At 49.3% G+C, this 12597-nt stretch overlaps 1 protein-coding gene across 1 annotated transcript; it reads right to left on the minus strand.

The window, feature by feature from the left end:
* Window positions 1-6: 6 nt before the first annotated feature.
* On the minus strand, window positions 7-12378 carry UCMA (upper zone of growth plate and cartilage matrix associated). Its single transcript, XM_025043426.1, is given in 5 exon segments — window positions 7-1760; window positions 6205-6300; window positions 10206-10301; window positions 10404-10469; window positions 10791-12378. Coding segments are annotated over 5 exon segments (411 nt in total). The 5' UTR covers window positions 10849-12378; the 3' UTR covers window positions 7-1665.
* Window positions 12379-12597: the final 219 nt, after the last annotated feature.

Genomic DNA, 12597 nt, shown 5'->3' on the forward strand with positions numbered 1-12597 from the left:
ACAGTGCTGACTGTATGAATGAGGTCACTTGGAAAATGCATAATCACTTCATCACTGGAATGTTTTTAAAGATTTTACTACTTTTTAAAAATTATTTAAAATATGTGCATTCTTTGCAAAGCATCCTTATCTCATAAATAGCCACACCTCTGGTGGAGTATTTTACAGTTGAGCAGCTTTTCCTCAAAGGAAAGTGGCCCTATTCTGCCTTGGAAGCCCAACCTCTAAAGCAGGCTGGACTAGCTGGCCAGGGACCCAACTCATGGGGGAAGCGGAGGACCCAGGGATGGGGACAGGGAGTGGCCAAGAGTAGATGCTTATTCTTCATCTGGAATCTTCCCTATCCTTCTGAGTGCTGTGACCCCACAGAGGTGCCTGCTTAAGTTGCTCTTGAGTCTTCCGCGTTCTCAGTGTGGGATTCCTGAAGGTCGTCGAGAGCCAGGATGGAAGAAGGAGAGAGACCGAGTCTGGGGCAGGAAGGCAGAGTGCTTAGCAAAGGAGAAAGGAGGACCACTGTGGGTTGAATCGTGTCCCTCCGAAAGATGTGTTGAAATCCTAACCCCCGATGCCTATGAATGTGACCCTATTGGAAATAGAGACTTTACGGATGTCATCAGGTTAAGATGACATTAGTAAGGTAGACTCTTAATTCAGTATGACTGGTGTCCTTATAAGAGGAGAGAAACGCAGGAAGGCACAGAGGGAAGATGATGTGAAGACGTGGGGAGAGAAGGAGGCCATGTGACAATGGACGCAGAGATTGGAGTGAAGCTGCCCGAAGCCAGGGAATGACTGGGCTACCTGAAGCTGGAAGTGATGAGGGAGGAGCCTCCTCTAGAGCCTTTGGAGGGGCAGTGGCTCTGCCAGCACCTTGATTTCAGACTTCCAGCCTTCAGAACTGTGAGAGAATGAATTTTTATTGTTTTAAGTCACCCAGTTTGTGCTGCTTTTTATGCCAGCCCCAGGCATCTAATGAAGGCACTATAAATAAAAAGGAAATGATACCAAAACTCAATTTTATGTGTTTTCTGGTTTGAGTTATAGCTGTCCTTGCTGTAACCCCGGCTTCTGATTGACGTCATTTAAAAAAACTGCAGTTGAACATTAAGACTTCAGAGAAGCACCTGGGCTCAGTAAGCGTCGCAGAGAGTGATTTTACGAAAACAGTTGTGTTCACATTGTTCCTTCATTCTTGTGACTGCTGAGACATACTGAGGAAGTGGTGAGCCACAGACCTGAGCTCAAGCTTCGAAATGCCCGAGTCAGCATGAGTAACATTGTCACTCGGGGGAGACAGGTTGACACCTGCTTTATTTGAGACTCAAGAAGATAATTCACGGTATTGATTCAGCATTTTTATTTGCAAGCGATAAGCAAACATGTAATCTTTTCTCTTTACTGCGATTCTTTTCATTGTGGCTAAGCAAGGAGAAATCTGTAGGTTTGGTGTAGGCCGCCCCATAGACATTCATCTGCAAAGAAGCTAAAGCCAGGGCATTTTAATGCATCAGAACAGAAGGCCCGTGTGTTTACATCAGGTCCCAAGTTGAGGCCCTTTGAAGGGGGTCTCTTGGTGGGGAGAGAGTTGTTCCAGCACCTGGAATTAAACACCTGGGATGTGTACGTGTATTTCAGGCTCCATCTTCTGGGTTTGTCATGATGAGATCAGTTGTGGCGGTTATAGAGATATGACGGGTATAGGCCGCCCTAATGCCAATGGTGCCATTGGTCAATAGCTTCCCGGTTTTTCTCTTTCTGTTCTGGGAAGGAGAGATGAAGTCGTGTTAGGATAGCGAGGACTCTGACCTGAAGATAGCCACCGAGCTCTCTGGGCAGCTGTCAACTCAAACCGCCCTGCTGGTGGTGCCATGAACCACCTTTGTGTGCGCCTTGTTGGCAGATATCAAATGCTAGAGCTGCCAGGGCCTGAGAACACTGTGTCCAGAGGCTTCACTTTAAGGATCAGGCCCAAACAGATGACAGTCATGGAGCTGGGTGCCAGCAGAGCCAAAGCCAAGGTTAGGCATTCCAGTTCAGGGATCTTTGCCTACACAGCCAGCAAAGCGGGGAGGGTCTTATGCAGAAACTCTCGGAAGTTATAACAACTTAGAAACAAAATACAAAAGTAACAAAATAGTAGTAAAAATAGACTACAAGCTGTACCATTGAAAAAGTCATGGAAGGAAATGTCAGCTTTGAATGATGGGATCATGAGTAACTTTTCCTCCACACTGTTCTGTTTTCTAAGCTTTAAAAATAATATTTTTAACATTAACTGGAAAAGGGGTGGATGAAGCAAATATGGGGACATCTGGATATCTGTTGATTCTGGGTGGTGGTGTGTGGGGCTTCACTATACTCTAAACTTTTACATATATTTGAAATCTTTCATAGTAAAAGGCTAAAAAGATCAGAAGGGAGTTTTTGATGAGGAAGAAAATCCCGATTTTATTCCTAGGAACATCTGTGTGCAGTTGTAGGCTTAGGCTCCTGATGCCATTCGAGGCTGCTGCCACAAGATACCACAAGAACTTAAGTATTTAAAAGCATTCATGCGGCTCCTCAAAAAGTTAAACAGAATTACCATCTAAGCCACCAATTCCACTCCCAGGTATATACCTAAGAGAACTGAAAATGACCAGATGGAAGCATAAACCGAAATGCGAGATATATGCACGTATGATTCAGCGATCGAAAGGGATGACCTCTTGTTATAGGCTGTGATATGAATGCACCTTGAAACATGCGAAGTAAAATACGCCAGGTGCAAAAAGACAAATACTGTGTGATTCCACTTCTACGAAATGTCTAGAATAGGCAAATTCCTGGAAACAGAAGGCAGAGGTCACCAGGGGAAGAAGAGTGGAGAGCTCTTGCATAACAGGGAGAGTTTCTGTCTGACACATGGAAGAGTTTTGTAAATTGCGGTGACGATTGCACAACGCTGCGAATGTACTAAATGCCACTGGATTGTGCACTTAAAATTATGATGGCAAATTTTATGTTCTGTATCTTTTACCACAATTTTTTTTTTAAGTATTTCAAAAGCGTTGGGAGGATGGGAAGTCCTGACAGAAGTAATAAGGATCAGAAGCCTGTGAACCTGACTTCAGTGCTAATGAAACACATCCTCTGTGGCACTGGGCTAACAGAATGGCCTGGTGGCCTCAGAGTGTGGAGAAAAGGCGTGTCCCTGTGGTTCTTCGCACCTGTGAGAGCCAGATATCCTCGACAGAAAGGGTCCCTGTTTACCACTAGGTGTTCAGGCCCTGAGGCTGCTGGCAGTGTTTCCTTCCTGAGCTTGGAGTTGGTGCTAGCTACCCTTGGTGCTGAAATCCCCTTTGGGACTTGGTATCTCAGGGACAGCCTGGAGCTCAGTGTCACTCTCAAGCAGGAGCTTGGGTGTTAGGTGTAGGCCATTCAGATAGTTCTCAGGCTGGGTGGGCTAGCTACTCTTAGCCAGTCTTGAGAACACGATTGCGACATAGAAGTTGATCCCTCCCACCTCAGGGCATGCCAGATTCTTCTTAGACCTTTTCACTCAAAGGGAAGGCCTCCCTGGTAAAGACCAGAGGCCCTGACAGTGTGGGGGACCACGTGTGGCTAGGCATCCTTTGTCATGCAGCCAACGTCCGATGGCCTGACCCAGGCTTCTGGCCTTGAAGGTCGAATCAGGCCGTGCCGCCACATAGGCCTTGGAAGTAGGAGCTCAGCACACTGTTTATCCTGGAGCTTTCTGAGGCAGAAACTCAGACTTACTTCTGCCGTGCAGAGCTGGTGGTTTTGCAGCCAATGCAGAGCCCAGTGAAGCTCTAACCCTTCCTGGCCCCCTTCCGCAGACCAGGACGGGCGTCCTGGGTGGATTGGTAGAGAGGCCTTCCTCGTGGGGCTTTAAGGCCCTCAGGAAGGTCATTGTCCAGAAGTCTCTCTCCAGACCACCTGCCTAAAATTCCTCCACTGGAAACCCAAGTCCTTCTGGTCACCCATGGTAATCCCTCAGCATTTGCTTTTATGAAGCCAGAATATCGGGGAGGGGACTAACATCCAAGTGCTCTCAGTTATTCCAAGACTAGGTGACATTGTGAGATCAAGATAGCTAACTGAAACGAGAGTCCCGATGAGGGCGAGGGAGAGTGGGGGTCCCAGAGAAGGGCTCTGAGCGCTACCCCTGGGGAGAGCTTTCTGGCCACTGGGCAGCAGTCAGTGTTCTGGGGCAGAGACAAGGGAAGAGGAGGAAATTGAAATGTTTCTCCTTTATCAGTAGTTATCCTCAGGCCACTGGGCTCTCTGGCTCTTTCAAGGCCTGGGGAGACCCCCTGTGGGTCCCTCTGCTTTACCCCTTCACTCTATCCTCATGGCAGTTCTTGCATTGAAGATTTCCAGGACCGCTGTGCATTTAATCATCTTTCATTTGCAAGAACAGAGCTTTGCTGGCTTAGTTCAGATCCCTTACTATGTCACCTTGGGTATTTCCGTAAAATGGAAATTATAAGGCCTCAGAGTCTGGAGTTAAGGATTAGGTGGTTCCGTCCGGTGCCCGATGGAGCTGCTGCTCATCAGTGACAACAGCTGCTGTCACAGGCCTGAAGGCCTGTGCCTTGTCTTCATAGCTGTGGGCAAGGCCTGAGGCCCCTGATCTTAGTCTCCTCTGGCTTTGGTAGAGGACCTGTCATCCCTGAGGTGCCTAACCTCTCATCTTAATTTATCATGAAAGGGAAAACTGAATGTTTTCCACCCAATGTTAGAGATCTGGACTTGAAACATTTTAAAGGCACAAAATAAAATGCTGTTATGAATTCTGTGAGTAAAAAAAACGCTAAAGGAATTTTGGAGGCCACATTCTCATTTTTTAAATGCCTCTCCCGAAGCTGTCCACCAAGGTAAACAAATCTCCAACAGAAGTAAGCAGCCCAAGTTGTTCCAGGATGTTTCCAGGAAAGTTTGGTCTGCCAGGGTCCAAGCCCAACACCTGTGTGCAGAGCTCAGCCAGGTGCCGCCTGAAGAGTAATGGGCATGGCCTGCAGCCTTTGGGTACCCGGTATTCGCATTCCTTTCACTAAGATGCCCTAAGGCTGTGTTACCTCCCAAATCCACCAGAGCCAACAAGCTAGGCGGTGACAACTTCAGAACAGAAATCGCTGACTTTCTTTAACAAAGGTCACCGAACCTGGGGCCTCAGGGCCAAGCTCATGTGCACGTGGCGCTTGCTCAGGAGCATATCAGTCTGGAAGTTGGGAGAAAACCAAAAGAGAAAAAAAACACACGCGTGCAACACACAGGGGCCTGCTGATCTGATCCCTATTAAATGTATCTACAAATTTTTGCTATGGTGACACTTGACAGCACTTAGATTCAAAGTCAGATTCAACCCTATGGAAAGCTGTGGTTCAAAAATAAAGCCTCCCAACCCATGCCCACACGCAGCTGTCCTCACTGAGGCCTTGATGAAATCAGCGTTTCCTGGGGTGGGGGAGGCAGGAGGCCCGTCTGTCTGCTCAGGGTAGAGGGCAGGGTTGAGAAGTGCTAATTCCCTGGTAAGGCACACTGAAGCAGAGGCGGTGGCTTAGCGAAGAAGATGCCAACAGCAGCTGGGTAAGGCACCAGCAAACATGTAGAAACGGGCAGGTGTCCGATGCTGTGGGTGGGTTGAAGCCTCCGCATCGGCTGTAAATGTTGGTGTTGGAAGTAGGGAGGGCACGAGGCAGGGCACTGGCGACCAGTGCTCTGAGTTTTCCTGCATTGCTTCCACCAGTCAATAAGATGCTTATTATAGTGACTAGGTAAACGAAGGCCTTAGTTTTCCTGGATGAGTAGTTCCTGGAGCCATTACACTGATGTAAATCCAAGGCCTTGAAAGTCAGTTTGAAATCCTCCCAACCCAACTCTTCCAGAGCTAAGCCACTAGTGTAGGTGCTAAGATAGAGAACACCAGCCACCACGGTGATCCCCATGTACGAGGAGAAAGCATAGTCAGCCCCAAATTCTCCCAGCCCCACAGCCCCTGGGCCTCTGGTAACTGAGGGGTTCTGTCGTCTTCTATCCCCTCTCAAGTTCTCTTGCCATTTTATGACGTTCTCCCTTCTTTTCAAGACTCCCATGGACATGAAAGAGCTTCTCTTCCTCTAATAAAAATTCAGGGAGAAGTAGAGGCAAACCGTGATTTTCCCACAAAGCCCCACATCCCCGGGGATGCTGGCTGAGAGCTCTCACCGTTCACCTCCGCGAAGCTCTCCGACTCTTGTAATTCCTCAGGATATTCTCTGTGCAGCTCGTCAGTCCACAGTTTCTGCCTGTTCTCCGCTGGGAAGAGGGAAGAGGTGAGAATGAGGGCCGCTGCACACATTTAGGGGAACATCAAGCATTTTGCCTAAGAGACTCAATCTTGTCGGAAAGGTATTTTGTGTGAGGAATGGGGATGGGGCTTCACCGAAATGCATTACTCCTGCCAGAGACTCTCACACTTGAAGGACCTAGGAGGTCTTCCCATCCAGCCGCCTCATGGTGCAAATGAGAAGACCGAGACCCCAAAAAGTGAAGCGATTTAGCTCCGCCCAGAGTTAGTGATGTGTCCAAGGACGAGGCCACTTAGAAACCAGAAGTCCAGTGGCCAGAAATGAATTCTATGAGGGATTAATCCAACGTGAAGTTCATTTCCCATTAAGTGACACCTTCAAGTCCTTTTAGCATCTTTGAGGACCTATCACAGCCAGAATGTATGCTGGGCGCTGGGATTACAGAGGCAAGTAAAAGAGATTCTGTCCCTCTATTAAAAGGCATTATGACGACTAAGTTAGAATTCTGCAGTGCACAGCAATGGCACGTGGTAGGGAGTCTGAGATGTTCCCTAGGACGCATGCCCGTAGGTGACTGTCTCCCTTATGTGGGGCTGGCCTGGTGACTCATTGCTGATGAACAGAATATGGCGAAAGTGATGGGATGTGACTTTACAGATAGGTTACAAGCAAGGCTGTGGCTTCCACTAGGCTTCTCTCCCTTTCTCTCTTGCCCTGTCTGTCTCGGAGGGAAGCCGTCCGCTACGGTATAAGCTGTCTTAGGGAGAGGCCCCGTTGTGGCAAAAACTGATGTCTTTGACTAGTGGTTAGCAAGGACCTGAAGCTTGCCAACAGCCATGTGAATGAACTTGAAAACAAACCTCGCAGTCAGGCTTTGAGATGACTGTAGCCCGTTGATAGACCCTGAGCCTTAGTTGATAGACCAGCTAAGCCATACCTAGTTTGCTGACCCCAGCAACTGTGAGATAATAATGTTCATTGTTTTAAGCTACTAAATTTGAGAGGTAATTTGTTTAAACTGTTAGGTTTGGGGGTTATTTGTTACACAGCAATGGATGACTAGTACAGGATATGGGGTTGTCAGGCAAAGTTCCTAATGGAAATACCAATTGCAGGTCTCCTTATTTCGTAAAGCAATGCATTCCAGTAAAGTTGGCTGTAAACCTTATTATGAGGAATCCTAGTTCTGCATTATGAAATTAGAGGCACGAAAAAACACCCCAGTGAAAAGTGAAACCTCTTGCAAAGAACACATACATTGGTACTCCAGTCCTGCCCCATGCCTCACCATCCCATGGCAGTTGAATAATAAAGCTCAGCAACAGTGCTTTGAGCCCAGAGGGAATCCCCACCTGAACTGCCACGTCTCACCTCACCAGCAGGTGCAGCTGTTCCTCACCTGTTCTAATTTAGCCCAGGGGAAAAAATATAGCTCTAGATTTTAGATTTTTACAGGTAAAGTAAGTTAGTTTCCAAGTTCACTCATTTCTGCCCTTAAGTCTTCACATTCGGTGTGAGAGCTGTGGTTATCGAGTGGAAATTATTTAAAGCTCTCTTCATTTCAAGATATTTCTTTGAACTGGGCTTCAGCTGAAAAAAATCCATAACAACCGGACGGCCATGTCTGGTGCTGGAGGGACTGGCCTCTCAGAACACCTCATTCCTCCCATGAGATGAGCCATGATTCCCCCCACATCATGGGGGCGAGGGACCAAAGCACTGTTGCCCCCACCAGCTCGCACGCGCAGGAGGAGGGGGTGGTCGATGATGGAAGCAGAGAGACTGAGGAGAGCCGCTGGTTCCCGCCACACTCGGCATAACGGTGTTGGGAGAAACAATAGCAGTATCTCTATGCGGAAACAGTAATGCCGACCATCTCAAGTCCTTCATGAAAGAAAGGGCTTTTAAGAATAATGAATGAATCATTAATTATATCACGTTTATAGTATTTAACAAATGAAAACTCAAGTTATCTGTGAATTGGTCTCAGTGCAGCTTCCTTCAGTAAATCCCATGTTTTTCCCACACTTGTGCCTTGACCTACGTAGTTACAGGAATCTTTAGTCTGGCGAGAGGGATTGGTACTCCAGTCCTGCCTCATGCCTCACACCTTGCCCCACATCCACACATTTCTTAGAAGGGCATTCAGGCTCACAGAGGTGCCGTGACCTAATCAAGGTCACACAGCTGGTCAAGGTAGAGCTGGGACTGGAACCAGAGCTCCAGGCTACCACGCTCTACTACTGGTTAGAACACACTGTGAATGGCAGCATGTCCCTTAGGGCCTGCCATAAGCCCCAGTGATGCTCCAAGTAACAGAAAGCTGCTGTGGGGGCACAGGGTGCTTAGGTTCTAGGAAACAGATGCTTCATGAGCCACCACCAGTTCCTAAAGAAGCATTTTCCATCCCTGCGTACTGGAGAAAAACAACTGTCTTCCCAAATTGACTTTAGGGGTGTCCCAAATTGGACCTTTGACTCAGCAAAGAATAAGAACAATTCAGTTTGGGGGACACTATGCATTGTGTACATCCCTTCTCAAGTACGTGCATTTCATCAGCTTCGTGCCTCTTTTCTCCCTAAAGTGACCTGGCTCTTTACCCAGAAGCTTAGAGATGGTAGATGACTGTTTCCTGGTTTCAGATTCAAGTTTATCAAAGTGTCACTCCTTCTACCTATTATTGGGTGCTGTTCTGCCCATTCACAGCAGTTGGCCAGGTGACAGCAGATGAACTCAGGTACATCCTAGGTATTCACCATCTGTCCTGGCCCCCCACGACTGACACCTGAGCTTCTGTTCGAGACAAGGGACCTCTGGCTTAGTCACGCGTCTCATTGTTCTGCTCAGCCTCCGAGGATGGAAGTTGTTTGCCTCCTAAACTCCCAGCCGTTCCCACCAGTAGAGCCTGTCAGAAGCTTACTTCTCTGATTTCTATCAAGAGCTGCCCAACCTGCATCTTACCAGCCTTTTCAGTGTTTCTTGACATTTGTTAACTTTTAAATCCCAAGTCTTGTGAGGCCTGGAGATTTTACCAGTGTGCTTAATATCTATCCAATTTTTTTAAAGGCATTTTATCTCCCAGAATTTTCTGCTTGCTTCTTCCTCACCATTTGAAAACAGTCCTGTTATTTTTACTGAGCAAGTTACCTTGCCGAGCGAGCCGAGCAACACAAAGACTTTATTCAGACACACGCACAATTAATGAATCGAGCTATAGACACAGAGACAGTCCGTGCTCAGAGTCCTTGGAAGACTCGTTCAAGGGCAGTAAACTCCAATGCCTTCAAGGGTCGGCAGGTCATGGAAATGAGGTCCATGCCAGGCAGGGGACACCAGGGCCTACTTCAGGCTGAAGCTCAAAAGCCTTCCAAGTGCATTGGAAATGAAGACTAAAAAAAACACTGCTGGCAGATCACCACACATTCAGGGGCTTGCACTTCAGAAAACTTGGACCCAGGGAGAGGAAGTGGCCAAGGCCACTTAGCAGCAAAGCTGTCACCAAACCCACAGTCCCAGCGCCGAGTCCACGTGCCCGCCTCCTGCTCACAGTGCTATCACCCTCACACATCAGGTGTACGGTCCCCCAAAAAGCCCACACCGAGATACCTTGTTCTCGACTAAAATGTGGGTTTTCCTCTTTGTGTTTTTAACGTTCTGAAATCAGGATGGATCTCATCACTGTTAAGTGCATGTGGCACTGTCCCTTTTTGTTCCTTATCCTGACAGCATAGTCAATCAAAGATGTGACCAACAATTATAAGACATGCGGAATTTCTAAGTCAGAGCTGCAGTCACTTTGATACCCGAGGGCCTACCTATAGCCTGTGGCCCCTTGCAGTCCCTGCAGTCCAGCTGACTGGGAGAGAGAGGGAACCGGGGGGCCAGCAGAAGGCAGGCCACCAACATCCTTACCGACGAGCTCGTTTGGGGGTTTGGGGAGCCGCTTGCCATGCTTCTTGAGGAAACTTGAGGCATCTGGTTCTTGCAGGAAAATCTTCTGGTCCACGCCTGAAACCAAAAAGAGGCCAGTGACAACCAGGACGAGCTCACCAGGGCTACCACAGGAGCTGGCCCACTCACCCTGCACTCCTGGCCGGCCCCTGCACTCACCTTCCTGAGCCTCTTGTCCAGAGACCTGGCTGATGCCCACCGATGCACTGGACCCCTCCTGCGGCACTGTGGGATGAGAGCAGAGAGCGAGGGCTGGAGCACACCTAGAGGACCCTCATCCCCGGCCAGGCCAGCATAGACCTTCCCGAGCTCTGTGACCTGCCAGGCTCTGGTGTGGAGTCTTGGGTCCCACACACACCAGCCCAGAGCCAATCTCCCCAAGAAACCACAAGACAAGCTGTTTTCTCTGTGTCGTATTGTTACACACACACACACACACACACACACACCAGGCACGCCTGTCTTATAAATAAGCACCCCCTTTTCTCCCTGGGCCACCTGAGCAGCCTCAACATCAGTCCATCCTTGGGGTCTCGCCACACTCACTGGACAGGAACATAGCAGCTGAGAGGCAGGAGACCAGGAGCAGCTGTCTCCAGCCCATCTTTGGAGAGGCTGAGGCTCTGTCTGGGAACCACAGGGCAAACAGGGTTCTGCAGACTCAGGCTGCCGGATCCTCCCTTCAGTACCAAGTTGGGAGAGACAGAGGAGAGAGGCAGGCGACCAGGATGTCACTGAGCGGGGGAGTGGGAGGGGTCCTGGCCGTGGCTTCCATTGGCTGTTCTTACTGGGGCACCGGAGATGTTTTTGGCACCTTGCAAACCTCACAGAAGCAGAGCCTGTCATGGGGGCCTGGGCTAGAACAGTTTTGAAGTGGCCTTTCCAAGATCCGCACCCAGAGTTGCTGTTGGAATGCCCGGCCTCAGAGTCAGGATTCTAGAGACCAAGGACAAGTTTCAAAGAGCTCCTGGCGTCTGCTGCAGGGGAGCTGGGGACCCTCGTCCTGGAGGCTGAAGCCTGTGGGAGCGATGAAGAGGGGCTCAAGGGGGACTCTGACTCAGATGTCATGCAAGGAGGAACCAGAAAGGCGGGAAGACCCCCAGTAGTGTGACGCTGTCACAGACACAGGCGCCCTTTCCGAGGGTAACCCCAGTACCCCTCGCCTTAGCACGTTGTCCCCAGCTGGTGCTCACCCTCGAGCAAAGCAGGGATCCCTTAGCCTGCGGTCCCAGAGCCCTTTCAAAACACTGACGAAGGGGCAGTCAGCCCTCCCCTGTGGAGGGGGAAGGCACGCTTTCCTTAGAGGTACATGGTGACATCCTATGTGTACTTGGATCATTGGTTAGGAATAGAATGTTAACGGCAGAAAAATAACCAAGTAAACAAAATAAATGGGTTGGTTTCCATTGGAGGAAAGTGCCACCGACACCTACTTGTCCTGGCTCTCGTAAGCTGGGAAACGGCTTAACGAGGAGTGGGCCCTGCATGACCACCCCAGAGGAGCAGTACACATGAGGACACATCAGTAGGATTCATCTGTCAGATTAACCAGAGGGCAGGGCCTGGGAGAGGGACAGGCCACGGGACAGCGATTTTGATGGGACTGCTGGGAGCGAGCGTGTATGTGAAATGCCTCTGACATCCTCGATACCCTAATTCCTCTTGCCTTCCTTAGTTCCTTTCATTTCAATCGCTGACATTTACTCAACACCTATTTTCAGCCAGGCACCTGTGCTAGCCCCTGGCCAACCAGCTTTGGGTAAACTTGTCCAACATCTCCAAAGACGAGTCTTGAAGGACCAGGGTTTCCAGAGCCCAGCTGGGATGGAAGGCGTCGTCCAAAGGCCCAGAAGAGCGAGGCCCTTTTGAGGAACTGCAGGTAGCTCAGTAATGCCAGAGCAGAGGAGACAGAGAGGCTGGAGGTAGCCATGGCCTCGGTCACAGGGAGAAGTTTGGCCTCCGTCTTGGCGAGGCATCTTGTGTGATAGTTGTAAGCACAGACCCCTGGCTGGGCTCCCTGGGTGCAGTCCCAGCTCTGCACTGAAGCAGCTGCACAGCCTTCAGCAAATCATTTTACCTCTCTGCGCCCAATTCCTTCCTCTGTTGCATAGATCGACGTGAGGATTCGAGTGAATGCACCAAAACCCTTAGAATGGTACCTTCGGGCACAAAGCATTGTATGTGTGTTTGCTATCATGATACAGAAATGAACCATGGAATGATTTTAAGCAGAGAAGTGACACGTGGTTTCTTTTACTAACCCCACTCTCCCAGCAATATGGAGGCTGGGAGGGCTTAGACTCAAGTGGCGAGCCCGAGAGAAGGCTGTTGCGAAAGTTCAGTGACAGACGAT

The sequence above is a fragment of the Pteropus alecto genome, unplaced genomic scaffold, assembly GCF_000325575.1.
Source record: "Pteropus alecto unplaced genomic scaffold, ASM32557v1 scaffold11, whole genome shotgun sequence".
Classification (NCBI taxonomy): Eukaryota; Metazoa; Chordata; class Mammalia; order Chiroptera; family Pteropodidae; genus Pteropus; species Pteropus alecto.